At 41.1% G+C, this 25,783-nt stretch overlaps 1 protein-coding gene and 1 long non-coding RNA gene across 7 annotated transcripts in view; one reads left to right on the top strand and one right to left on the bottom strand.

The window, feature by feature from the left end:
- GRIA3 (glutamate ionotropic receptor AMPA type subunit 3) overlaps positions 1–25,783 on the top strand; it is a 403,275-nt gene that overhangs the window by 247,954 nt on the left and 129,538 nt on the right. For 3 of the 6 annotated variants that reach the window (XM_040572878.1, XM_040572877.1, XM_040572879.1), the window contains 4 exons: positions 599–649; positions 4,735–4,904; positions 5,909–6,084; positions 7,834–7,992. In XM_040572878.1, coding sequence (XP_040428812.1) covers positions 4,843–4,904; positions 5,909–6,084; positions 7,834–7,992 — 397 coding nt within the window. In that variant the 5' untranslated portion in view covers positions 599–649; positions 4,735–4,842. Of the gene's footprint in view, positions 1–598; positions 650–4,734; positions 4,905–5,908; positions 6,085–6,496; positions 7,180–7,833; positions 7,993–25,783 lie in introns of those variants that run through there. The other 3 variants (XM_040572882.1, XM_040572880.1, XM_040572881.1) reach the window with 3 other exon arrangements.
- On the bottom strand, positions 193–5,676 carry LOC121077575. The gene is made up of 3 exons (XR_005824176.1): positions 5,051–5,676; positions 1,331–1,431; positions 193–640 (listed from the first exon to the last, which is right to left on the bottom strand). It is a non-coding gene; the product is annotated as an uncharacterized LOC121077575 (long non-coding RNA).

The following is a 25,783-nucleotide window of genomic DNA, read 5'->3' as shown; positions in this document are numbered from 1 at the left end:
CACCTCAAGAATATGGATATGGCTACATATCGTACAAAATAGGCTATTAGCTTTATTCAACGACCACTGAAGTCAATAGAATGATGTTTAATAAATGTAACGGTTTTTAGATTACACTCCAGGCTACTGCAAGTACCAAGGAAATGGCATCTCACTCCTTGAAAGGAAGGATTTTACTTAACTTACATTTATTGTTTTTCATTTTTTAAGATACACAAATGAACACCAAATAGGTGACTCTTCCTAGACTTTGCCAGTCAATAACACTGTGAAGTCTGCTTGTGAAGTTTCAACAAGCGAAACTTTCTGAAAGTAATGGCTATGTATACAATCCAGTGCTTCAAAATACAAAAATAGGATGTTTTAGCAACGTCACGGGTTAGACAAGCTTCCCATAAACGTGCAGTCACTGATAGCAGTGACCTTGTTTGTTAGTGCTTGAGTGCTTAGTTAGTATTGGTGCTTATAAGGACACAACAGAACTGAAGTAAAAACAGGATTATAGCAGTTTACCTGTTCAACATTAGTTTCCAGATAATCTGATACTAAAACATTTAACAGATGATAATAAATAAGTATCTCTTTTCCTGCAAATCAGGACTGTGGACTCCTTAGGGCTCATGCGATACTTCTGAAGCGTCTGCAAAAGGTAATTAAGAAACGTAAGTCTATTGTCATTCAACTTCTATTTGCTGCATAAGAACCATGGCAGATCTATTGGAAAATGCTTAAGACTCTTCAAATTGATATAAGGTGAGAATTGCTACTACAAAACCATTTTGCAGGGTTGTTTTTTTTTTTTCACTTCTGATGCCTTATGTTGTGCTGAAAGAGCAATCAAATAGTCAGTTTCATACTGTAATTATCAAGATCCAGCACAGTTGCTACAAGGTGTGAGTTACAAAGCCAAACAACTTTTAATTGGGAATAGAAGTTTTATAAAGCATGAGAATGCTTCTGTTAACATTGGCTATACTGTTAATATAAGATCTTTTCAAATAAACTACTGAGTTTCTGAAGGGTTTGCTGTCTCCTGAACACTGCAGATTATCAGAACTACATTGTGTTATTCATATCAATGTAAGTATACAACTGTAGTCATCTTTGTACTCTCAGTTAATCCCACTGAAATCAATAAAACAAATCATGTTAGGTGGAATTCATCTCTGTGCAGATAGACAATGCAAGTCGTCCACCATAAGACAAAATATGATTTAAAGACTGTGGATTCGATCTTTCAGTATACAGGGGTCAGAATCTCCAGCCTGTGGGTTAGACTGTGATGTTACAATAGGATATATCTCTTCTTCATATGATTTTTCTCTACTACCGTCCTAGATTCTGGACTGTTCTGTAAATTCCCTGTATTGACACCTTGCTAGCAGCATTGGCATTTTTCTTCCAGTTACTGTCTTGTTAGAGCTTGAGATGCTGTTGGAATTAGATGGTAGGTTCTACCATCTAATGGTAGATCTAGGTAGATCTAGATGGTAGATCTAGGTGAGAGAAAATAAAGGTCTAAAAGTAGCAGAGCTGCTCATTCCTCTCATGTATGCTCTATGTACCTCTTTCCTCTGAGGAAGTGCTTTCTTTTCATGGAAGTTGCACAGGGAGAGTTTTTTTCATGTTCAGGTGAAGTTTTTTGGGTAGTGACAAAGCAAGGGAGAGACAAACACCCCATAGACAATGTATTTCCTAGGACTAATGAAGACAAAGCTTAAAGTTCCTTTTCTGTCAAATTTCATTCCCGTATTAATATCTTGTTTATATGAAGTGAATGGACTCTTGGAGGAAAAAAAAAAAAGACTGGTTTCCTACCTTAGTGCTGCAAAGGCTCACTCCAGAAGTAAAAACACAGGTTCTTCGAAATTAACAGAGGTGAATGTCAATTTCCCGCATAACTCAAACTTTGTAACTACCAGACCACTTGCTTAGGGGAGGAGAGGGATCTCTCTCTGATCAAGTGGAACAGATCAAATCTGAAATCCTTAAACTTCAGTGAAAAATGTATATTCTTATTGTATAGACATCCCTTTCCAAGAATCAATGAGCTTTTTCAACAGATATTTTCACTAAAAACCACTACTATAGATCTGAACTGAAATGAGTTATAGTAATATACAAACAAATACTGGGAGAAAAGTGGACTTTTGATTGGCAAGCAGTTATCTGAAGTCATTATTCACTACTTACAGCTAAAGGAGATTATCTTTAATATACTTCAGTAATTATACACAGAAATAAAATAGTGGTCAGATTCTGCACAGAGTTCTAAGTGGTTTGAAAACTGGTTTTAACTCTCAAGATTGCTTGAAAACTGTATTTATAGGTATGAAAGAAAAAGAGAGAGGATTCACTTTATTAACAGTGTATATGGGATACCGTTACTTTTTTGATTTACTTTTTCCTTAAGTAATAAATATAGATGCACTCAGCAAAAGGGTTTAAATAAGAATTGCAGGGTTATGTTATGCCAGCAGTGCCTAGTGTACAGTTCATCAAAAAGCAGAAGGTAATATAAATTGTTTCTGACATTATGGGACTATAATAACCCTACACTTCCACCACCGCCTAGCTCTTAGAAGAACTAGTAATATGGATCCTTAAGATACCACAAACTCAAGAAAAATGAAGACGTTTGTACATGCTGTTTCCACATTTGTCTTAGTTGTGCAATTGTAGTATATATAGGTTATTACTGTAACAATCCATGCTCAAGTCTGATAAAAGTTGATGCAGGAATTTGCTACCTAAAGTTGAATGTCTCCAATAATGGAGTAATGACTTATTTGTCAACAAGTTTCCTAATTGAGCCTGTTCCTATACAAATCTTGATCACCCTTCCATGTGCTAGAACATATTCCTATGTGCCAGACAGTATTATTCTGCCAGGGTGTAATGGATAAAATCCTAGCTCCGACGACAGAGGAAACAAACCTACCACACATTTCTGTTGTTCCAGGATTTCACCTGTTGACTGTTCTTAGCAAAAAATTAATCACAACAAATCAATGATTCACCCAGTCTCCTATACTGTCTCTGCAAAAACTTTCAGAGAAGGTTAAACATACGATGAACTCCCATCATGCACAGGAAGACCAGGTCTTCCTTGAGGCATCTAGCAGCTACTTTCTGCCATGAATTGTGGATATTAATCCCAATAGCTTTTTCATCTAACAGATTTACTCTGCTAATTCATATAAATTTTTAAGGTTTTAAAAGCAATTATTTTTGCCAAGAATAATGTGTAGAAGGCAGCTTTATAGATTAGCTATAAACTGCATAGCAGAGTATTTCTGTTAAACTCTCTCTCCTCTGCTGCTTTTTAATTTAATTTTATGTCTCTGTTACTGTTTGGTAATGAAAGGTAAACAGGAGAGCTTCAACAGTTTGTTCTATGCCCACTCATAATTTAATCAATTTTAACTAGATGTCCTTTGACCTGTTCTCTGAAATATATGCAACTATAATGTCTAAATTCATTCTCCCTCTTTTGACACTGTACTTTCCCTTTGCTGCTATCTGTAGTTTCATCTTCTCCTTGAATCCCTTTTTGTCTTTGCTTCTCTCTCTGCCTATCACTTTATTTGTAAACTGTCAATTGCAGAATTAATCAGTTTAGCTAATCAAAATGCTGAGATTAACATAAAGTTTGGTTAATTGTATCTCCTGTTTTTATGAAGAAATAACCGGTTAAAATAATTTTTTTAAGGCTGTAAAACACAATTGGTAATACATTTATTGGCAATTATAATCTAGTTAGGTTGGTAGTGGGAGAAGCACAATGATTTCTGGAAACTCACTGCCTGAACTTCTCTCTTGCAATTATAAATTGGGAATTACAAAAGTGCTAAAATCAGCTTAGTGCAGTTAGGGTGAAGTTTGAGCCAGAGAATCCTTGTGTAGATTTTGCCATAACTTTATGCTAAAACCATGGATTTAGCCTGGTAACATCAGAAAGCTCGGTGAGAACGCTGTGTCCCAAATTCTCTAGCATTTTTCTAATCCAGTATTAGACACCACGATGAGAACACATTAGCTAATTATAAATCATTACCTCCTCCTGGCTCAGGTAGATAGTACTCAGAATCCCCTAGTGCCCCAGGCCACTGTAAACCATCTGAACATGAAGCTCTGATTATCCTGCAAAATCTTGGTTGTGTTTAGTTAGGAAAGGTTTGGGAAAGCATCTGGTATGACCTTGGTTACCATGGAACTCATCAACTTGAGTCACTTAACTTACAAGTATGTAAACTATTTGTAAGGCATTAATATTCACATAAAGCCAACTAATATCATACTATTTTGTCCTAGGATGGATTTGGTTCACTGTAAGAAAGAAACAGGGATGTAGTCTCTTTGGGATTCTTCAAAATCTGTATAGGATTGTTGCTGTACCATTTGTATCTAAAAATATTACCATGAGATGCATAACAAAAAAACAGTGTGTTTTGAAAATGTTAATAATAATGTGAATGTTAGGGGCTTCGGGAGGAGAAATGTGATAATGAAAATTTATTTGCCTCTTAGCACAGATTCATTTTAGATTATAACGAGACTCTCAATTTTGAGATGAGACTGTGAAGTACCATTTTATTTGGGATCAGGTACTCATCCTACTGGCTGTGAAAATGAGATTCTGCCATATGCCACCTTCATTACTGGTTATTTAATTTCTTCTCATATGTCCTAACATTTATAATGTTAAACATAATTTCTTTCATATTTTTTCAGTACATCATAATCAGGCATGTCAAGTGGGGTCAGGCTGGAATACACAGCTGGAGGAACAGGAAGAAGAAATTTGTGAGAGCAAGTGCACAGGAAGAAAGCAGGGCTGCTATGAAAGGACACAAAAGAGGACTTGGAGACTGTGTGAAGAATGTGTTAGAAATGGACTGGAGGTAAGTAGAGTGGGGAAAGAGGCATCGTTTGCAACCAAAAAGACAACTTATTAGCCTATAGGAACATGTGTTTCACAAGTATATTGAAAGTCTAAGTTTCATGTAGCTGTCTGTAACTTTCAGGTCTGCTATTTTTATCAAAGGACATTTGAGAGAAGAGTGCTCTACAGTAAAGACCAGCTGTTGCTTGTGGTCTTAATTCTGGTCTGAAACTTCCTGCCTAGGTGAGCTGGGTCAGTTGCTTTCCCTGATTCTTACATCTGTAAGAGAAGAATACAATCCTGCTTCATAGGCATGTCTACAGGAATTCATAAATAATATTTGTAGAGTGCTTTGGGCTAGAAGAGTGCTACCGATATAAAGATATTCTCCACATATCTCTACAGAAAAACATTTCTTTATTTAAGGAGATAAAGTGTCAACTGCCATCTGAGCCTAAAGCAGGAACATTCCCAGCCACCCTACAGCCTGATCTCTACCCTGCCTGAACTGGAATAGATTCCATCTTCTGGGAATGATTCTCCTAAAGGAGCACGCATATAGCAACCAATGCATGCACCTAGGAGTAAGCAGGAGTCACACGTGTGCGTAAAGTCATACATGTGCTTAACAGCTCTTGCTGTGTGGATGTGATGCCCTGTTATTCATCTGTGCCTTTGGCATCCTTCAAGAGTAGTGGTTTGAAACTGCATGTGTGCAGTCATCTGCTAGTCTCACATGAGTACTTACTTACATGAAGCTACAGCCAGTATCACTGGCTAATTATACTGCAAATGCAAAGCCAAGTGCTTCTGATATTATCCCTAACTCAACTGTACATAGACCAAAAAAAACCTACCAGCCTGAGATTAACGAGGGAGAAAAAAAAAATCAGAGGCAGACCAAGGGAAAGTGGTCTGCTGAAATCAGAGGAAAAGAAAACATCAAGTGTAAAACGATCTTCCCTGGGCCTAGGAGATGGACTGGGTGACCTAGTATCTCTTTTCTGTCTCCATTTTGTACAGTTCCATGAGCCTCAAAGCAGCAAGAAGAGAAAAGAGCTTCAGGCTCCATACAGTGAGATGTCAAGGAGAGGGGTGCAAGATCAACACGCCACAGAACCAAGTTTCCAGCAAAAGCACAGTGTCTCCGTACGTGTCCACAGGCCAGGGGCGTAACAAGATTGATGCTCAGCCAAGAGGTGGGTACCAAGAGGTACATGGGGTGCCTGACACCCGTCTGCCTGCTCCCTGTGGAGATCTAGCATCTCTGCTACTCCGGGTCTGTTATTTTCCACAGCATAAGGGGCAACGGAGAGACTTTGCTGGATTTCTCTCTTTTAGAGGACGTTTGGAAGGATCTAATATTCCCTTGTGCGGGATAAACTCGTCCTGACGTCCCTTCCCGCTGCCTTGTGCCATCCCCGGCCCTGTCCCTGCCCTGCCACCTCCCTCTCCCCTCAGGCGGGCCCTCGCCCTCAGCCCCGGCCTCCCCGGCGGCACCGGGCCCTCACGGCGCCCTCTGCCCCTGGTCCCTGCCGCTCCTCAGCCGCCCGCCATGCCGGCCCAGGACCCCGGCCGCATCCCCTCACCCTCCCCGCGGCTCTGCGTCGCCTCCCCCTTCCCTCCGCTCTCCTCCTCCCCTCAGGCAGCCGCACGCACCGCACTCTCCCTCACTCTCACACACACGCACACACACACACGCACACCCACCCAGGCGATGCAGCTTTAAAGGGACCAGACGCAGCCCCTGAGGCCGCTCAGCTGCCGCCGCCCGTAAGCCCCTCAACGGGGGCCGGGGGAGGCCGAGCGGCTGCGAGCCCGCCCCCCGCCAAGTTTGATCGATCTCCCCCTCCCGGCCCGGGCGGAGCGCCTCGGCGGCTCCGCTCCCCACCATCTTTGGGGGAAGTCCCATGCGCTGGGGGGGGGGGAGGGGGGGGGGGCACTGATGGAGACAAGGTGGGGAGAGAAAGGCAAACCTCGCAGCCAATGAGCCCTGCCAGGCTGGGGTGAAGACAAGAGGAGAGAGATCTGAGGGGAAAAAAATAATAAAAAGAAAAAGAAGAAAGGAGGGGATCGTCCTCCCCGCTACCTCCGCCAGCATCAGCACCACCGTTGGCTGCTCCGAGGCTCCCTTCGCGCCCATGCCCGAGCCGCTCGCTTCGTGCTAGGGGCTGAAGCGCAGGGGCTGAAGAAAATGGGGCAGAGCGCGCCCCGGACTCTGCTGCTGCTGCTGCTGCTGCTGGCGGGGCTGCTGGGGGAGGCTCGGGGAGGATTCCCCAACACCATCAGCATCGGTAAGCGGCACCCAGTTACGCCGGGGGGCGGCGAGGAGAAGCCATCAGCAGCCGGCCGGGGAAAAGGGGCGAGAGCGGCCGCGGCTGCTCGCGGGGCCAGCCCGGCTCCGGCCCCTTCCCGCACCGGCAGGGAGATGCGGGAGCGGTGCCCGGGCTGATGGGGCGGCTGCTGTTCACCCCGGGACCGACGGGAGGCTGCGGTCCGTCTCCGTGCGGGACCGCAGAGCGGTTTAAGGAGCGGCGGCGTGAAGCGCAGCGCTGTGCCCTCAACCTGTGGCCGAGGGAGCCGTCAGGCTGCTGGCGTGCAAGTGAAAAACTTGGGGTTTTGTGCCTTTTTTTTTTTCCCCTTCATCGCCTGTCACACCGCGAGCCCGGCGCCCCGCTGCTCAGGCCGGGGTCTTTCAGCCCCCCAGGGGTAGAGGCTGGGGCTCGGGGGTGCCGGCGGCCACCTGCAGCCCCCCCAGGGCTCAGGGGGCTACGGGGGGCTTCACCAGCCAAACTTCAGGGTTGGCATTTCGTGCGTGTGCTCTGCCCAAATGATGATCTCACACCTAGGCTGCTGGTATGCAAATGTAACTTACTACCGCTGCTTTTGCTAACAATTCATTCTGAAATACCTTCTATCCCCTCTCCCGTTTTTCTCTCTCATCCTAGGTGGACTTTTCATGAGGAACACTGTTCAGGAGCACAGTGCGTTTCGATTTGCAGTGCAGTTATACAACACGAACCAAAACACCACAGAAAAGCCCTTCCATTTGAACTATCATGTAGATCACTTGGACTCTTCCAACAGTTTTTCAGTGACAAATGCTTGTAAGTAAATACATGCTTTTAAAAAATATATTTCTTTGTTATCTGTCTTTACATTCGATTTCTCCCTGGCAGCCTTGTGTACTTGTTCATAGGATACAGTGCAACAAATGTGTGTACTGACATGAGGCTTAGTGGATTTGCGGCATAATGTGGTTGAATAATACCTTGGGGAAAGTTCTCTCACCACTTTTTCCAATCCTTTTAGTTTTGTTTTCCAGAAAAACAGCCGTGTTGTTTATATAGCAGCACTGTGTAGCCATGATCAGTTATTTGCCACTGAAGTAACATCCCTTTTCTGTTAAGGCTACAGCCTAGCCATGTGAAGCAGCATAATTTGCAAATAATACTATGTAGGAGTAAATCAGAAACAGCTGTTCACAAGTGACCTTCAGGGGACAGAACTACAGGGTCTTCCTTACCTCCTCTGCCCTGAAATACCGCCTTGTTTTCTTACAGTGAAAGTCCTGTTAAAAACTGAAGAGTCTGTCAACTGATGAATACCATTAGAGCTGAGGGGAGAGAAAATGGAATCAGAATGCTCAGCATTATGAGAAATAGCTCTGCACAAGCAGTTCATATGCATAATTTGAGCCTTTATTAACAAAAGAAGCAAAATAGAGCTTTGAGTAGTATTATCATGGTGTTAAAATGCGAAATCCCTTTCTGAAAGACCAGTGCGTGTTCTGCATTTAAAAAAGCATTCCTTTACCAATAGTGGCTCCTGAATATTTCTTTTACTGACATGTCCATATTCAGTTTTATGCAGCTGTTATCGTAAACCTTTGAAAATGAATGGAGTCCTCTTGCAAGGTAGTTGCATGCACTTTGCAGTATACAGAAATATGTCTGTACATGATCTAAAGAACCCCTGAATGCAATGTACTAACTTTGTGGTATGAACAAGATTCCTCTTCATATATTCACAGTATAAAATTTTCAAAGAGGAAGCATTGTACTAAAATACCAGAGTATTGGTGAGCTGAGAACTACTGTGTCCTGTTTTAAAACGATTTCATGTTTTGAATATATTCTTTCAGTTTTGTTTGTTAGACAGCTGTTATTACCCTCCCCTGAGCTACATAATAGGAAGGCTAGAGGAGTAGATATTTGATTCTTCCTTGGATTTCAGGTATTTTCTGAGAAATGTGGTGGTTAGAAAATATATAATAAGGAACTACTTGGACAAATTTGGGGTTCATATTCAAACATATCCCCCAAGTGACTGCTTCTTGTTAGTGTAGCGTTACACTTTTTAAAGGGCTTTGAAGTAGGACCTTTGAAAGTTGGGGGGGGTGGGCTATAATTATATCCAATTAAAATATTTTGTAAAGTGGGGGAAAAAAAGGGTAAATAAGCGTGTCTGTACTTTGCATCTTATTTTACTAATCCTATCCTGCCTCAACAGCTCTTACAACAAATATCTGACTATTAATCCTTAATCAGTGTAATCCCTTCAAGAGGGCTGTATCTCAAATGTAGTTTCCTAAATATCAATTATATGGATTTAAACTAAATACATTAAACTGCTTGGGTGATTAATTATTAATTGTTTTTTTAAAAGTTCTACCAGCACTTCTTCACAGATCCCACCAAGACCAGTGAACCACACGTTCATTCAGAGGCAATCAATGTATTATTTAGTCAGTGTGCTTCTCATCTTCTGGTATCTAATGATTTTTGTCATTGCTTAGTGAAAGCTGTGGTGATTTTAGCAGGATGAGCTGCTGTTCTGTAGAATAGGGCTGCGTATTTCAACACACATTACCAGAGTAGTAAAATTTGGAAAACTTAAATCTCTGGAGAAACCGTAGATCAGAGAATACCAACCTACAGTAACCTATTTAAAAATAGAAGATGTGAAAAAAGAAACAGGAGAAAGAAAATGAAAAGGTGACCTTGTCCATAGCTACATCAAACATCTGGTAATACTGTTGACAGAAAAATAATACAGTGAGTCCAAGTCACTAGCTAGATAGGTCTAAGTAGCTCAAACTAAAAAAAAAAAAAAAAAAAAAAAAAAAAAGCTGCTCTTTTCAGATTTGCAAGCAATTGTCTTTGAAAGTCAGAATGCTTGTGCATATCAGTGCATCAGGATGAACTAATAAGCTCCTCACACTGCATGGCTAACATGTAAAACATTCTGGCCCAAATACCCTTAGTCCCATCCTCGCTTCCTAGTGGAGTGGCAGCTAATTTCAGGGTGCTGCCATGAAGGAATTCTTTCCACAACATTTTTACTTCTCTTGAAGATAAGCATAAATTGTCTCCGGTGCTGTCACACAACCTTTTGATCAATATTTGCAATTGGCAGGGATCCATATGAGAGAAAGCTGCAGTGACTGTGACTGCCTTCACCGGAGAGAAAGACTGTGACTGACTTTGTGGTGGGATATATAACGGAACCAAAGGGAAATCAGAGAAAGTAGCATGTGTAGGTTGAGCCTAGTGCCTGTACTGGTCTGTATCCATAAATTAATAATTTTCATTCTCCTTTGCTCTGAATTATGTGATAGTGGCTGTTGTAAGTGTTCATGTGTGTAGGAATTGAGGGGGGCTCCGCTCAGAAAGGACTTAGCTTCTTCCTGTACATTGCACATCCTACTTGCTGCAATCTGGTGCATTCCAGAGGCAGGAAAAAATATCTCTTCTGAAGTATCCTCATGAGCCAGAGATAAAAAGCCCACCTCTAGTAGGCTTGATTTGGCAATATCCCAACATGAGAACAAAGTTGTTGAGAAGCAAAAGAAAATTCCTGCCCTAAGCCCCTCCTTCTCATTCCTTTTTCAGTTAAATGATGCATAATCTGATTCATGTACATGCATTCCCTGCTTCACTGCTAGCACTGAGCCTCTGTCTGTATATTTAATTTACACACATGCATACGGTATTCATCCACTCTGTGTTTATCTACCCATCTATTTATTTAGCTGTATGATATCTTCACAGAGAACAAATGCAAGCACAGAGGAAGATTCCAGTGTATTTAAAGGTGAATTAAAGTTTATCAGTTGGCTTTGGCAGGATTTATTATATCTCTTAAAATAGGAAGCTTTTTGCCATCAGAAAAAAAAAGAAGAAAAAAAAAAACGGAAAGGAAGAAAGTTAAATTGAGCTGTGAATGTATAAAATGAAGTAAAATATGGATATTTTATCTTTTCTTCAAAAATTCTCACATAGAAAGTGAGCTGCCTTTTAAAAAAAAAATAATGGGAATATAGCAACTAAAATGTGTAAATCCATTGCTAGAAACATCTTTCACATTTTTATTGTAATCTCTGATGAAGGATGTTAGTATTAATGTTGAATTATGCGTACAGTTCTGTAGATCATATTCCCTAGAAATAACCCGCGTATGTCTTTCTGCTCTGCACTTGTAGTGCACTATACTAACACTGCTCTAGCCTCTGCAGTGTCAGCTCATTAGCACACAGATCTCATATTCCCTCTCTGCACTGTCATTGCAAAAAATTGCTGTTGTACACCTTTACAGCCAACAAATGTGTTCATGCATTACGTACAATTTTCAAGAAATATTTAGAAAAGCAAAGTCAACGTTATACATAGTCCCCACGGAATTTCTCAAATGAAAGCATTAGTTTTAATAAAAATCTGTTGATCATGTAATGATAGTGATGGGATGTGTACAGGAGAAAGGGAGTTTGATTGCAGAATCTAATTAATCTACAGATTCCCACTCTCAGCTAAACCTAGCCTACTGACTACAAATTCTTGTTCCATTATTTTTTTCTAAGTAATTTCTCATATATCTTTTGAACCTGGAAGGCTCTTTTTATATTTTACCAAATTTTGGTATAATGTTTTTTCCCTAGGCACTCATTCTTGAAGAAAAGAAAAGAAAAAAAAAAAAAAAAAGGAAAATGTAATTACATGCTTACTTTAAGTTGCTAAAATCCTTTAACAGATCGTATGGGAGTCAAATTTCTGACTTTCTTTGAAAATCTTTCTTTAGCATCCTGCAGTCCTTTATTTAATGTTGAAAATTCAGGAAGATTTTAATTGAAGAAAGGCCCGTTTGTTATTGTGAGAATGTTACAGAAAATGATACCACAGGGCTAGTAGCAGACAATTTTTTCAGTTTAACTGTATTTATTCCTTTTCCCAAAGCACAATTTCGTATATATATAAATATATATATATATATATATGCTCACATGCATACTCACACATGTGCATGCATGCATACACACAGTATTTCCTTAGGTGCTGCTCACCATTTCTTCTTGCCGGTGGGCAGACAATTTGCTTCACTTGCATCTGTGTACTCTTTGGCCAGCTGGCAAAGGATGCTGATGCTGAAAGTGGTCAGTTCCCTTCTGCCAAGAGCATAAGCGTGTCTCTGACAGTCTTGCCAAGTTTGGGCCATGTACCGGTGGTTTTGCTCAAGTAGAAACTGCAGGGTAGGTGCCCAACTCTCCCAGTACAGATTGCACTGTGGTTTCTCCCAGTATTCCATAGTAAAACACCTAGAAATGTGCTTTCCACACTGTTCCGTTACTTACAGATCCCCCAAAATGCCTTCTATGCTGTGGAATTTGTTAAATACGGTATGTTACTGCTGTATGCCAAAGCAAATTAGCTGGCTTTAGCTTAGGAGTCAAAGCTTTTGCAACATTGGGATAGATGAAAAGGTGAAGAAGAGCGTTCCAACTAAAGTTTGTGTCCAGTTCATGGCAGAGCAGGTGATTTGTCATTAGAGCAAATGTTATCTCAGTGTTTAGCGGAAGGAACCATATTGTTTCAAATTAGTTTTTCTTATATCTTAATTTTAAAAAAAGTTGGCTTCCCTTTCTCTTCTCCTCCACTACATACAAAAGCATTTACATGTTGTTTAGCTGTTAGGATTAAATTTAACTCGCGCCGTAGAGAAAGTAGAAAATCTCATATGAATGGACACTTTCTTGAAGAAGCTCTGTGAATTCACCACATGGATGAAGAGTAAAGCATGATGAAGAGACCCATTTACTTGTTCAATTTCAGAAAGATTTTGTGCAGATGTGGAGATCAATTTGTTCACTTTTCCTATATAGCATTGGGTTTGGATGACCCATGAGACTATTGGCATGGGTTGGAGAGCTACTGATTAACTCCAAATCCCACTAAAGTGTGCGACAGCTATAGTTTATCTCTAAGAGGAAATGGAGATGCCACGATAGGAAGCAAGCATGTGTCAGCAGCTTTTAACAACAACAGAAAAGCACAGTTTTGTTGAAGGCTGACTTGGGAGCTTGTCCAAAAGCCACAGAAAATAGTGGGTTTCTTTCCTCTGGGCTCACTGTGCTCAGTGTCTGGGAGGTGGGAGGCCATCCCACTGCAAGTGTAGGATTGTTATGCAGGAAGGTGTGAAACAAGGCAACTGATGTATCTTTAGAGATTTTTTATTGTCACGATCCAGCAATTCAACATTTTTTCCATTTAAAGTACATATTTTGTCATTACCCATTCTGCAGTGCTAATTTTGACTTGGTTAGGCATCCTTAAAATGTTATTAGAGTATGTTATTTTTAAAGCAGCGACAGTTTTGTTTCATAGTTCAGTTTCAAATCAAGACAAACAATGTCATTGAAAACTCATGTTCATTTATTGCGAAGAAGATGTTTATGTTGATTTTGTATTTGGCATTTAAGATTCATCCTAGAGTCAGTGGTTCCTGTGCTGCTGTAAAGTACACAACACTGGATGGCCGAGGCCTCTGTTGTGAGAGAGCTTGTCAGTATGTAATAGCTCCATACCTATTGTCATAAAGCTTACATTTGCTATACAGGGGCTTGTACCTCCACTAGAACAATGTAACCATCCAAAAATAGAAATAGAAAAAAGATTGATCCACACCAAACCAGTTTCTTTGAAACTCTGTGGTGATTGCTGCAATGAAGCAATTTCCAGATTTCATCCATTCTTCTAAATGTGTGTTGTTTCCTATCAGAGTCATTTCCTTTAGTTATATTACCAGCTTTGTATTACTGTTTATCTTCAGAATATCAGATGCCTTAGAAACCTCAAAGTTGGAATAATCTTGGAATTTTTCATGTGCAGTCCTACCATGAGGACTCCAAAGTAGGCAGCTCCTGTTCAGTTGTTCATAGGCATTGCAGTGGAGGTTGGTAACTATCACACGGCTTCACAGTCCATACTCTGGCCTTTCTCCATTTCAGGGAGTTTGGAGATAGCTCTGTAGCACCACGTGTGTGTATTGGATATCATTTATCACACATATCTATATGTGAAACATTCAAACACTGTGTGCATTTTTAGTTGACAGCACCAAGATGTAATCATTAGGGGTAAAAATATCATATGTACACAGCGCAAGAGAGAAACAGGCAGGAAGGTTTCTGTGTAAAGAAGAGTAAATGTAGGAAGGAGTTATATCAATGAATCTACCTAGCAGCCATTCATGCATATCCCTGTTGTGGAGTCCAAGGCATTGGATGTGCTTTAATAACTTATTAACTGCTTCTAAATTAGCGAATGGCAGCGTGCAGCCCTCCGCACACACAGTGCAGGAGGCATGGAGGCCCTTATGCATGAGGATCAACCTGCAGTGGCACTGTGTTGCGGATAAGTTGCCCAGGCACTTCTAAAAAAGGTGAATCGCTCTCCTAGAATTGGATAATAGCCCAGGTGAACACCCTTCTGCTGGAATGGAGTGACCTAGCTGATCACATAAGTGCAATTGTTTTGCTAGACTATGTTGGTGCTTCGGATGTGCTGAAAGTTGGTTTTATTTATTTATTTTCAAACTGAATTTATAACACGCTCACTTGTACATTACGTGATTGCATTTGGATGCTTGGTCCAGCCCATGTATTGGGCTTGCATCTGATGGAGTTTAGTCAAATGTGATGTTTGAAATTCTCATCAGGAATTAAAAAAAAAAAAAAAAAAAAAAGCAGGGCTGCACAATGACATCACTGTCTTTTATCCCTTTGAATGCAAGAACTGGGCTGCATGATAACTCCCTTGTCTTTAATCTATTTTCATACAAGAACTGTCTTTAAAATGTTATGCAGGTATCTGGGAAATGTATATCCACTGTCTGACAGTGTATATTCCACATATGCTTGCTTTATTAAAATGTTATGCAGGTATCTGGGAAATGTATATCCACTGTCTGACAGTGTATATTCCACATATGCTTGCTTTATTTTCATTCCTCTTTCTCCTGGACTGATGTGTGCGTACTGATTTCACCAGTTTTGTCATCTGCACACATCATGCATTTTGGGCCCAGGCCATGCAGTTAGGGGGCGGATCTTCAGAAATTTTGGGGTATCTGATGGCTCCTAGCGTGATTTGGAGTAAGTCCATTTGCTACTTCTGGTAGCAAAATTTTGGTATTTCTTGTACAGGAGTAATACAATTTACCTGTACGAGACAGAGACTGTGGGGCTGTTTGGAGTTAAAAACTTGGAAAGCCTTGGCTAAGTTGCCATTTAATTGATCACTTCTTCTACTCCTAGCCCTTCCTAAAATATATATATGTATATTTATATAGACTCTTCATGCTTCTAGAAAGAAAAAAAAAAAAAAAAAGAAATCAGCGCTTAACTAATTTGCTGTCCTTGCCAGAAGACATGTTCCCACCGAGGGACCTAGGAGAACATGTGTCAGCACTGTACAGCAAGCCAATCTATCACTTTACAAAGGAGAATTCTTCAGCTCTTCACCTGAAATAAGCAAAGCAGTTGGAAAGAAATCAAGTTTTAATACTGGAAAAGTTCTTTGCCTCCTACACATGCTGGATCTTTGTTATAAGTATGGTCCACACTTCTACAGCACAGCATGTGCCTGATTCTTGCCAGTCTGACCCACGCTCAGATTTGAGCTGGGTAGGTTTACTGGAAGTGGCGTTGCCTGTTGATTTCTGTGGGGTTTGTAGAATGTGTTGTAATCGAAATCTCACAGCTGCTAGCTTTTCCAGTAAGTGTGAACAGTGCATTTCAGGGGGTGTTGCTCCCGTGATTTCTTTGTGTGCTTTCTGTATCAGAGATCTGAGTCCAAGAGAGATGCTGCAGCTCCCTTAGTGAACACACCTTGTGAATCATGGGGTTGCTGCATTGTGGCACAGATCCAGATTGGTCTTTGCACCCTGATGTGTATGTTAAATTCCTTAATACTCTTTTGCTGTTTTGTTGTTGTTTGGCAGGGCCATAGGTGCAGGGAGAGAGATGGCTTGGGGAAAAACGGAAATTGATTTTTTTTTTTTGAGTGATGAACTTTCCCTAGCCTCTCTACATGAGAACATGGTAAAATACTGATTTTTATCAGTTGTAGGAGTTTTGTCTTCCTAGGCTTTACCACTTACGTCACCAAGTTTGGATTGTAATGAAGTCTGATGGTCAGAAAGCTCAAGTTCATAAGCATTCTTTTGTCCTAGTAGTTGGATGAGAGCTAATTAGTGTCCATTGATCTGTAAAGGACTGACCCAGGGTCTAACCCTGCATTGAATCTAAACTGGTCAGGGGATTTAAAGTTGTCTTGCAAGTCTAATGTACTCAACCATTGTTCTCCAAAGAGTTTGTTTAGTGGTCTGGTGACACCTCCAGGGTGGCTTCTCTTCAATTCTGGAGTATGTCAAAAGGAGTTGGACCTGAGGAAACACTAAATCACAGAATCACAGAATCATCTAGGTTGGAAGAGACCTCCAAGATCACCGAGTCCAACCTCTGACCTAACACTAACAAGTCCTCCACTAAACCATATCACTAAGCTCTAAATCTAAACATCTTTTAAAGACCTCCAGGGGTGGTGACTCAACCACTTCCCTGGGCAGCCCATTCCAATGCCTAACAACCCTTTCGGTAAAGAAGTTCTTCCTAATATCCAACCTAAAGCTCCCCTGGCACAACTTTAGCCCATTCCCCCTCGTCCTGTCACCAGGCACATGGGAGAACAGACCAACCCCCACCTCGCTACAGCCTCCTTTAATGGCCAAGCAGTCAGCATATCTGCTGTCTTACTTCTGATTTTCCTTTTAAAGCATTGCTTTTTGTGCTTATTTTCTTATAACTTCTTCATGAGTAAAAAACAATGCTAAAGAGAAAAATTGTGCATGATCGTCCCATGCCAGCAGATCCCGTCTCTCTTCTATGGTAGCCATGGCAGCAGAGCGAAGTGCTGTGTCAGCATGACCGAAGGCAGTTTCCACCTGCTTGCCTCGAGCACCTCAGACAGCTCAGGCCATGTTGCTCCATAGCGCCGTTCTCTCACTGCACTGCTGGGTGTCCCCAAATGGATTGTATGTCCCAGGGCATCGCACTGCATGATTTCAGAACCGCGTATGATCAGGAGTGGTGGCAGCTGTGTCACCTGCAGGCCTTTCATTTCAGATGTAGTTGCAAAAAGGTTTTGACGACTAGTTTGGGATCAGCCAGAAAATTGGAGAATTGAAAGCTTTTTAAATAGTTTTGGACTTCAAAAATTTGATTCAGTTTCAGCTAAAGCCAAATGTTGTGTTTTGAAAATGTTGATTTCTGGGTTTTGTACTTTTTCCTGACAGAAACAATTTGGTGAAGCCTATATCAGTTAGCATAATGTTTCTGCAGACAAGAATCTGCCTTTTTCAGTGTAAGAGCACCTGTTCTGTCCAATTTTTCTGAAGACATATAGATGATGGATGTGAAAAGTGTGTGTGTGTGTGTGTGTGTGTTTTGGAAGAAGCTGTCTGCATTTTTCAGGGTATGTAGTTCAAGCTGCGTGTGATGGATTTTATGGATAGACAATTTTTGTCAGTTCAAGTATGTATAGCATGTCTTTCCACACCATCTACAGGCAACTTACTTTATTACCTGGAGAGGCAGTGAGATAAGCCCAAAATTGATCAAAATGAGGCCAGTTAAACCTCCTGAAGTTTTCTGCTGTTGTAGTTTAGCACTTCAGGTGCAGAAGTTACCTTGTTTAAAGCACAAATCGGTATAGCTTTACTACATGCCGAGTGTTGTAAATGTAGCCATGTTTTCTATGATTACAACGTCTTGTTTCAAAAATGTGCCTTCATGTGCATCAGGTGTGCTTTGCTGCGGGTTGTTTTTTGTGCTATGTAACATAAAAAGAAATCACAAGCGGTGATACGTGGTTATATGTGTATCTGCAAGGACCACTGGGACTGAAATGTTTTGATGCTTCGTTGTTCTACCCTAACATGAAAAAAAAAAAAAAAAACATTTTTTGTATCCCATATAATAAGTATGGACAGTCACGATACATAATGAGGTCTTACTCTGATCAGATTTACACCAGGATGAATTGGAGTGGCTCTGTGGGAGTTTGAAGGAGAGAAGCCAGTAAGGGGTAAAAACAGAGTGCTCCTTCATGAGGTATTCCTGGCTCTAAGACACCGGGTAAGTGGGGGTGCGCGTCCCAGGAAAGCCCATGGATACTTCAAGGGAGACATGGAGCATCTTAATAAGTAGCACACCTCTCCCCCCGGACTGCCCAGGTTGTCCAGGCTCTTGACTTCAGCAGCCAGCTGAATATCCCCTTGTGTAGCATCGCACATATTTCCTCTTGGAACTTTGGGAAATTTAACAAAACATTCACGTTCAGCAGTAATAAGTGTCCCTTTATAAATGATGCTGGGTATCTCAGAAGTATCTGTAATAGACTGTGTAGAGCAGAATCTGCCAAGGAAAGATTTTGTTTTTCAATTGAAACAAAATAGAGTAAATCAAATAGTCTCCAGTGCAAAGTGCTGACCTTGCTTTTAGCAGGAGTCGCTTATACCATCTCCACTTCCAGATTTTTATTTTTCTTTTTTCTCTTTTTCCCACATATATGTATTTTTGTAGCTGTGAACCTTTCACTACTTTTCTGTCTATCTCTGCATCAGTTTATGGATTTTGCAATTCTCATATGAATAGAGGCTGGGTGACATTAAAGACTGTAGACTTCCCTGTGAAATTTAACTCATTGTGTCTCTTGCATGAATAATGATAGTTCTGATTGAAAAACACGGCACCTTTCTCTGAGTCGCTCTAGAGCTAATTCAAGAACAGGTCTCTGCAAAAGAGGGTCTTTTGGCTGAAGCATAAAGCTAACATTTCAACCTACTTTCATCTGTACAAACACCCCATTATTTTTCATGAGTGCTGCTAACCCATGCAGCCATGTCAGGTTCCAGCCTGGATCGCTATCAACATAAATCAGTTATTCTCTTGGAAGCTTTATTCAGATAAATTGTCTGCATTTCCTGTCTTAAATTCTTACTGTGTTGTTCTGCAGTGGGAGTCCCTCTTTCACATAAGATGCGTTTGGGTTGAAGCAATCTCTGCATGCACTGGCGGATGCAATTTGATATTAGTTTTTCCCTGCAGGTTTTTCTGAAAAGATTTTATACTTCCTTGATAATATCTGGAGATTCCCTGTGTTAATAAGAATTGCGTTGTTAATTGATTCCAGTGTCTGCTGCTCTGGAATACTCTGCCTTAATCAGGATCTTCACATGAATTTAAAAATGGCATCTTCCTGGACAAAATTGCAGGCAGGATTAATATAATTCTTCCTTTCGACCATGCGGTCTCTTAAAATGCTTATGTCAGCCCTGAGTAATTTTTGTGTGTGCTGGGCTGAATTCAACCTATTGCAGGGTTCTCTTTAAGGGGACTGAAATCTTCTTGGCAATAATGTAATCAATATTGATTATTAATTGTGTTTTCAAGAAGGTTGGGCAAAGCTGCTTGTAAAATATGAATCTATCACTTCAGTTTCCCAGAAATTCAGCCATGTAATTCAGTGTATGTGGAGTGCACTTGCAAAAAGTATCAGAAATCCCCAAAGGCAGGTGGTTTCCTTCTGCAAAATGGGTGTAGGAAGGGCAATAGCAGTTTAAGATGCTCCCATGCTGTCCTGCCTGTCTTGTTCCTGGATGATAGATACCATAGATGTATAAAGCATTGAGATCAAGCCTCCTGGATGACCAGGACCCTGTGACTTTGCTTGGTGTGGCAGGGAAGGGCCTGCAGTTCAGATGCTGCTGGCTGCTGCTCTGCCGAGCCTGCCAGCCAGAGGGTCAGTTAGTGCCGATTGCAGGAGCACGGCTCTCTTACAAAGGCCTGTGGCCACTTAGGGCTCTTCGTTTAAGCTCTCATTAAGGACTTTGGGCTAATAGTGGGGTACACTGCTGTCTGACCATTTACCTGAAACTGAGAGACTTTGTTTTACCAGTTTACCCAAACTGGGTTTTGTTGGTTTTGTGGCCAATTCCCACTTTGAATGCAGTCACAGAGGAGCGTAAAAGCATTGTGCTGTCTTGATTACAGTTCAAGTGTATAGAGTTATTGCCAACATAGAGAAAAATAGTAACTTTAAAATATTGCTGATCCGAGCAATAAAGATCTGCAGCTTGATAAATTCACCCATTCTTAAGAGCTGGCTCTTTCTCTATGAATGTCCCGCACACAGTTTTGCTTCAAAAATATTATCAAGGCTTTCATTTTAAACCAGCCATGGACTTCTGTCTGCAAAGGCAACTTGCATGGTACAGCTTGTCTCGCTTCACAGAGGCACCAACTGGGCTGTGAGCTTCCCCTTTGTCCACTCGAAAGTGTACTCTGTTACAGAAGAAGTTAATGCCATTAATCTTTTTGCTGTTGACCATGGCACTACAAACACACCACCAAAATGCTTTCTTGGTGTGGCTGGATGTGCCAGTCGTCCTTCACATCTTGTAGTGGCAATAAGCTTGTATATTGGTTAATGCTACAATTTAAAGATTGTTTTAATTGCCAGGTTATGAATATTTTGAGCAACAGACTTTAAGAGTGAGCAGGGTTGCAGGTATAGATGGAACAGTGTGACGTTTTAGCTTGGCCCAGCAGCAGTTTGGTTACCCAGACGGATGCTCCCTGCTCGTTAGTCTGTTCAAGGGGCCTGGGCACTTCTGCAAAGCTCATCTGAGGGAGTTTCTGTGAAGCTTTGCACTCTGCGAAGGAGCTGAGGTGAAGGAGGCTTTGGCTCCCATTCATGGTATCCACAAAAAAGAAATTGCTGCAGTCCGTGGTGTATCGAGCTCTCTGCAGTGATGTCTCATGGCAGCACAAACCCTGCCTGGAAGCAGATGAGTGCCAGCCTCTAGCTCCTTGGGAGAAGGATCATTCATCTGTTTCCCGTGAAGCACACACCAGGGATGTCATGGTTCCTACCAGCTGAAATAGGGAAGAAAGCCTAATCCTTCCCAGGGTTCAGAGATCATCCTGTGGGAGCAGGACACATTCTCAGAGCCGCAGACCATCTCGTGGATGGGAGAGCAGCGGTGTTGCTGCGGCAGCCCAGAGCCCCAGCCCAGCTGCGAGGCAGGGCGAGTCGCCTCACCTGCAGCAGCTGGATCCATCTTCGTGGGTTTGGAAGTCTTATTTGGGATCTGGACCTCACAGAGATGTGTTTTTTCCCTTTAGTCATCTGCCTTTGTTCCTTTTCCTCTCTTCTCTGTGCCTGCCTTGCTTTGAAAGACAGGAGCAGATAGAGCATAATTTAAAAAAAAAAAAAAAAAAGAGCTCTTTCACTTTCTGGAGACAGCGAACAGGCCTGCGAACGGCACCGTCTGTTCCCTGTCTGCCTGGGTTCACCTCGCACCCGTCAGCCTCAGCTTCAGTCTCGTTCCCATTGAGCTGTGAGGCTTATTTCGGTCTTAAAACCTCTTTGGAGAGTGGGCAGGTTTAACACTGAAGAAGTTAAAAATTCCCAAGTCACTTAGGTTTCCTCAGAGCTGACATCGGTTACCCTCAGGGTAGGCTTACTCAGGTCATTGGAGCTTCCTCTGAATCCCGTTTGACTTCGAGATGGTCATGAATCCTCGGGACCATGCGAGTTCCCTGCAGAGCTGGAACTGCTGCAGCACGGGGGGGTCCTGGTGCTTTCAGTGGAGCCTGTATGTAAATACAATAATTGTGTAAATGAATAAACAACAGGAAAATTCTTCAACGTTTCTTCAGTTTCTTGAAGCCTGCCATGCCTTTTGCTCTGATATGAGCCTTGTGTTGCTGCCAGTGATGAACCTCCTAAAACAAACAGCTGAGATTAGTGTTATTTATAGATAACCACAGAGATCATTCATTCATCTCAAGCTGTTTATTTTTGGGCAGCCCAGTGAAACTGATGAAATTGCCAGTTGTCTGAAATGCTTCTGCCAGTTGTTTGAATGAACAGTATTGATTATAGTTACGGGACTATTCATCTCGTACTGGCACGCATACAATACATGTATTATAAAAATGTTGTGTCTGTTGACAGCTGGGTTATGAAATGATACGCTGAATTATACATCCTTATACACAATGTATACATAGACTTTCCTTAGTCCTAATTCAAGAATATTAAAAGTAACTTAAAGGAGAAGAGAATGGAATAGCAGACTCTGAAGAATATTATAATGGCTTTGTTAGAAATGACCAGATAATAAATTTATGTTGAAATGAGCTGAAATGGTGAAACTGCAATGACTGCTAACTGGACTAAACAGTCCTCTGCTGTGGGGCCAGAGAAGTTGCTATTTTACTAACTGACTAAAGGATTTCTTAGAAGATGTGGACAAAAGAGACCATTTCAGTCTACTCTATTACCACATTTTTGGTTTAAATCTAAGAAAACCTTGAGCAAGCCCAGTTTGCAGTGCATATAGTAGTAGTCTTCTGGCTTCAGAGCAAGTACCTTCATCTTTGTTGTTTTTTATGTTAAAAAAAAAAAAAAGAGTGATGCAGTGATTGTCTATGTCCACACTTACCGTCCAAAGTTTTCCATCCTTCATTCTGTCGCTTAGCTAATGGTGTGTATCCCAGTTGCCTGGGTGCTCCATCACATCCTCCTTTTGCTGAAGGAGGGATTCACTGCTGAAGCTGAGCAAATGGCCCTTCCGTGCAGCTTCTGTCCCCTCCCTGGAACAATCTGTTGTTCTAACTCAGTGCTAAGCAAACCCCAAAAGTTGAAAGAAAAGTCCCTCCCTCATTTTATAGGATGTGGTCTTTCAATGATGCATTGCTCTGTATTTTCAATGATTCATCTTTAGAAAAACTATGGTCATTAAATAAAGATTAGATTTTAAGTACTTTAAAATATGTGCTTTAAAATTTCCATTGTCTTGCTTTGTAGTAATGAGTGATCAAAAACAGATTAAACTGCCCAGAGCATTTTTTGTTTATTTTACTAATGTTTGTTTGATTCTGTCTGAAATAATACCATCGCCTGTAGTTGTCCCAAATTTAGACTAGTGCAACTGAGAGCAGACCTTCCCTACATTTAGCTGTGTTAATTGGTTGTTAATTGGTGCTTTGAACATAACTTGAGCGGTATACACGGTGTGGTGACAGGTGTGACTGCAGGATGCCTGGGTGTGTGTTTTTAACATATATTTGAAATTGTAGCAAATTTCTTAAATTGCTGCATTTAAGGATTCATAAAATATGTAAATCCAGCCTCACAGCTGGAGCAGACTGACTTAGTATGTGTGGTTTAAGTGGATGGAAGCTGATTTATATCACCATGATTCTTAAAATGGTATTTAGCAGTTAGTTCTTTTGGGCAATATAATGGATAGAAATATTTACTAATTTGTGTGTTGTTCAGTTCCAAAGGATCATATTCTTCAGCTTGCCTTACCTATGATAGTTTTCAAATTGAATATTTTTTAACCTTAATTGCAATTTTCCACAGTGTAAACTACCAAAAATCAGTTTCTTTCTCTTGTTCATTTTTCCTTTTACTTCGTACTCTGAGATTTTCCTTACTAATATGTAATACATTTGTAACAATGAAAAAGCTTCATATGAGCATCTCTTGCCATTGGTGCTTCAGATCCTAGCAAGATCCATCTGCTTCTTTCTGCTTAATGCTTCTTTTGTTTCTGCTGTAATCACGTTAATTGATGGTGGCTTATTTTTTTAAAAATCTCTCAAATTTCTCTAAAAATTTAGTTTCCCATTATAAGACAGGATATTTATGTGCTCATCCTCCTTAAAAAATGATGAGTTAGCAGAATAAATATCCTATGTGTTTGTGGGAGAATAGCCCCCCCCATGCCATCAGCATAAAGAGTGAGAGATGGAGTCCTCTAATAATTTGTGGAGTGCAGCAGCTGGTGAGATACAGTAGCAAGGATAAAACAGTAGCTTCTGCACTTGCCAAAATTTAGGGGTCTCTTCAGCTGTGAATGACTCCACTTAATTGTTATCGAAGCCTCCCCTGCTGAAATTATGCATCAGAGCAGCACAAGCTGAACACTTGTGATGGCTGAACCTGCTCCTGCTGCTCATGAACCAGATACACTGTAAATGCAAACAGTAGGTGCTCCCCTTATCTCTAATTAAAGCACGGATGTAAGTTTCACTATTCAGTTGCTGTATCAAGTTACTCAAAAAGCTAACTTAGGAGTTGAAAAGCAGGTATTTTTGCTTGGTATGTATTCTCAGCAGCTTTGCTTTTCTAGTTTCCTCGGTGGAAAGGACAGTCTGACGGGGAAATCTTTAGTGGTGAGTCTCTCTCTCTCTCTCTCTAAAAAAACAAACAAACAAAAAAAAAAACTGGGATGCTTTCTGCCGTTACTTCAGAGTACAGAGGAAAATTTCTTGGAAATCATAAGGAATTTCCTGTTATTTTTTCTTTCTTCTGTGGAGTTGCAATGCGATTGATTTTGTCCTGCTTGCCTTAGTCTGGCTGTCCAGTGCACAAGCCCGCAAGCACGAATATTACTAACTTTGCCCACATGACAGTTTCCATGAAAACTGAGCAAAGCTGTCTGTAAGTTAAGCATGTGAGCACATGGAGAATCAAGGCTCCTAAGTGTAGGGCCACAAGCCCCAATGCGTAATTCTTTCTCTTTCTAATACCCATTCTGGTACCAATAATTTATTTTTAAAATACAAGGTCATTTATGATAATAAGGATTATATGTGGTGGCCACCTGGACTGTTAAGAAAGCAAAGGCAGAGGGTGAGATAGGGAAGGGCAATATTGTCATTTGAGAGGATGCATATATACGGCTTGTAGCTTGTAGGATGCATATATATGGCTTGTAGTCTTTACGCGTGATATTCTTCAATATTCTGTGCACTTCTTCACAAACACGTTAACAGTTCAGCTGTATGAAGTGCTGCTTGGATGCTCTAATCCAGGCCCGTGCTTTGATCTTCATTAGTCGCAGTACCCATTGTGAGAGCCGATGAGCAGCCTCCACCATCACCTTCCGTCAGAAGTCAGGCAGATTCCAGCTCCTGGGGTTTTGTCCTGCCAGACAGGGCGAGTATGTGGGCTTGCTTACCAATAAGTGTCTGTTTCTCAGAGACACTGATGTAATTCTTGGTCACAAGCCCAAGTTCTTCGCCCAGTCTTTCCAGGGTCATCTGTTCGAGGATCTTTTTTCTAAGCTTAGGCAGCAATTTAACTTTTTGAACAAAGAAACCCCGACTGTGCAATTTTAGAGGAAGAACCCTATCTTCTGAACCATGTTTTCTCTTGTGGTTGATTTTCCTTTTTTTTTTTTTTTTTTTTTTAAACATCGTTTTTTTTTTCCTTTTGGATTTTATTTCTTTGGTTTTGTTGTTGTTTTTTTCTTTTCCACTGAAAAATGCTGTCTGAATGAAAGACATATCTCCTATTTGTACAGACATCAGCTTGTATCAGGGACAAAATTTTAGACTGTACATTCAGTGGCATTGTAGTGTAATATTACTGGAATCAGTAATATTTCTTAATAAGCTACACACGGTATGATTGCTTGATTCCTGAGAACAGTCTCACAAAAATGAGTTAAGTTTTATGGGGTGGGATAATACTCACTCGCTCC

This window comes from Cygnus olor, chromosome 13, assembly GCF_009769625.2.
Source record: "Cygnus olor isolate bCygOlo1 chromosome 13, bCygOlo1.pri.v2, whole genome shotgun sequence".
In the NCBI taxonomy this organism is placed as follows: Eukaryota; Metazoa; Chordata; class Aves; order Anseriformes; family Anatidae; genus Cygnus; species Cygnus olor.
The sequence above is the reverse complement of the archived record's forward strand: the minus strand, read 5'-3'. Positions and strand labels throughout refer to the sequence as shown.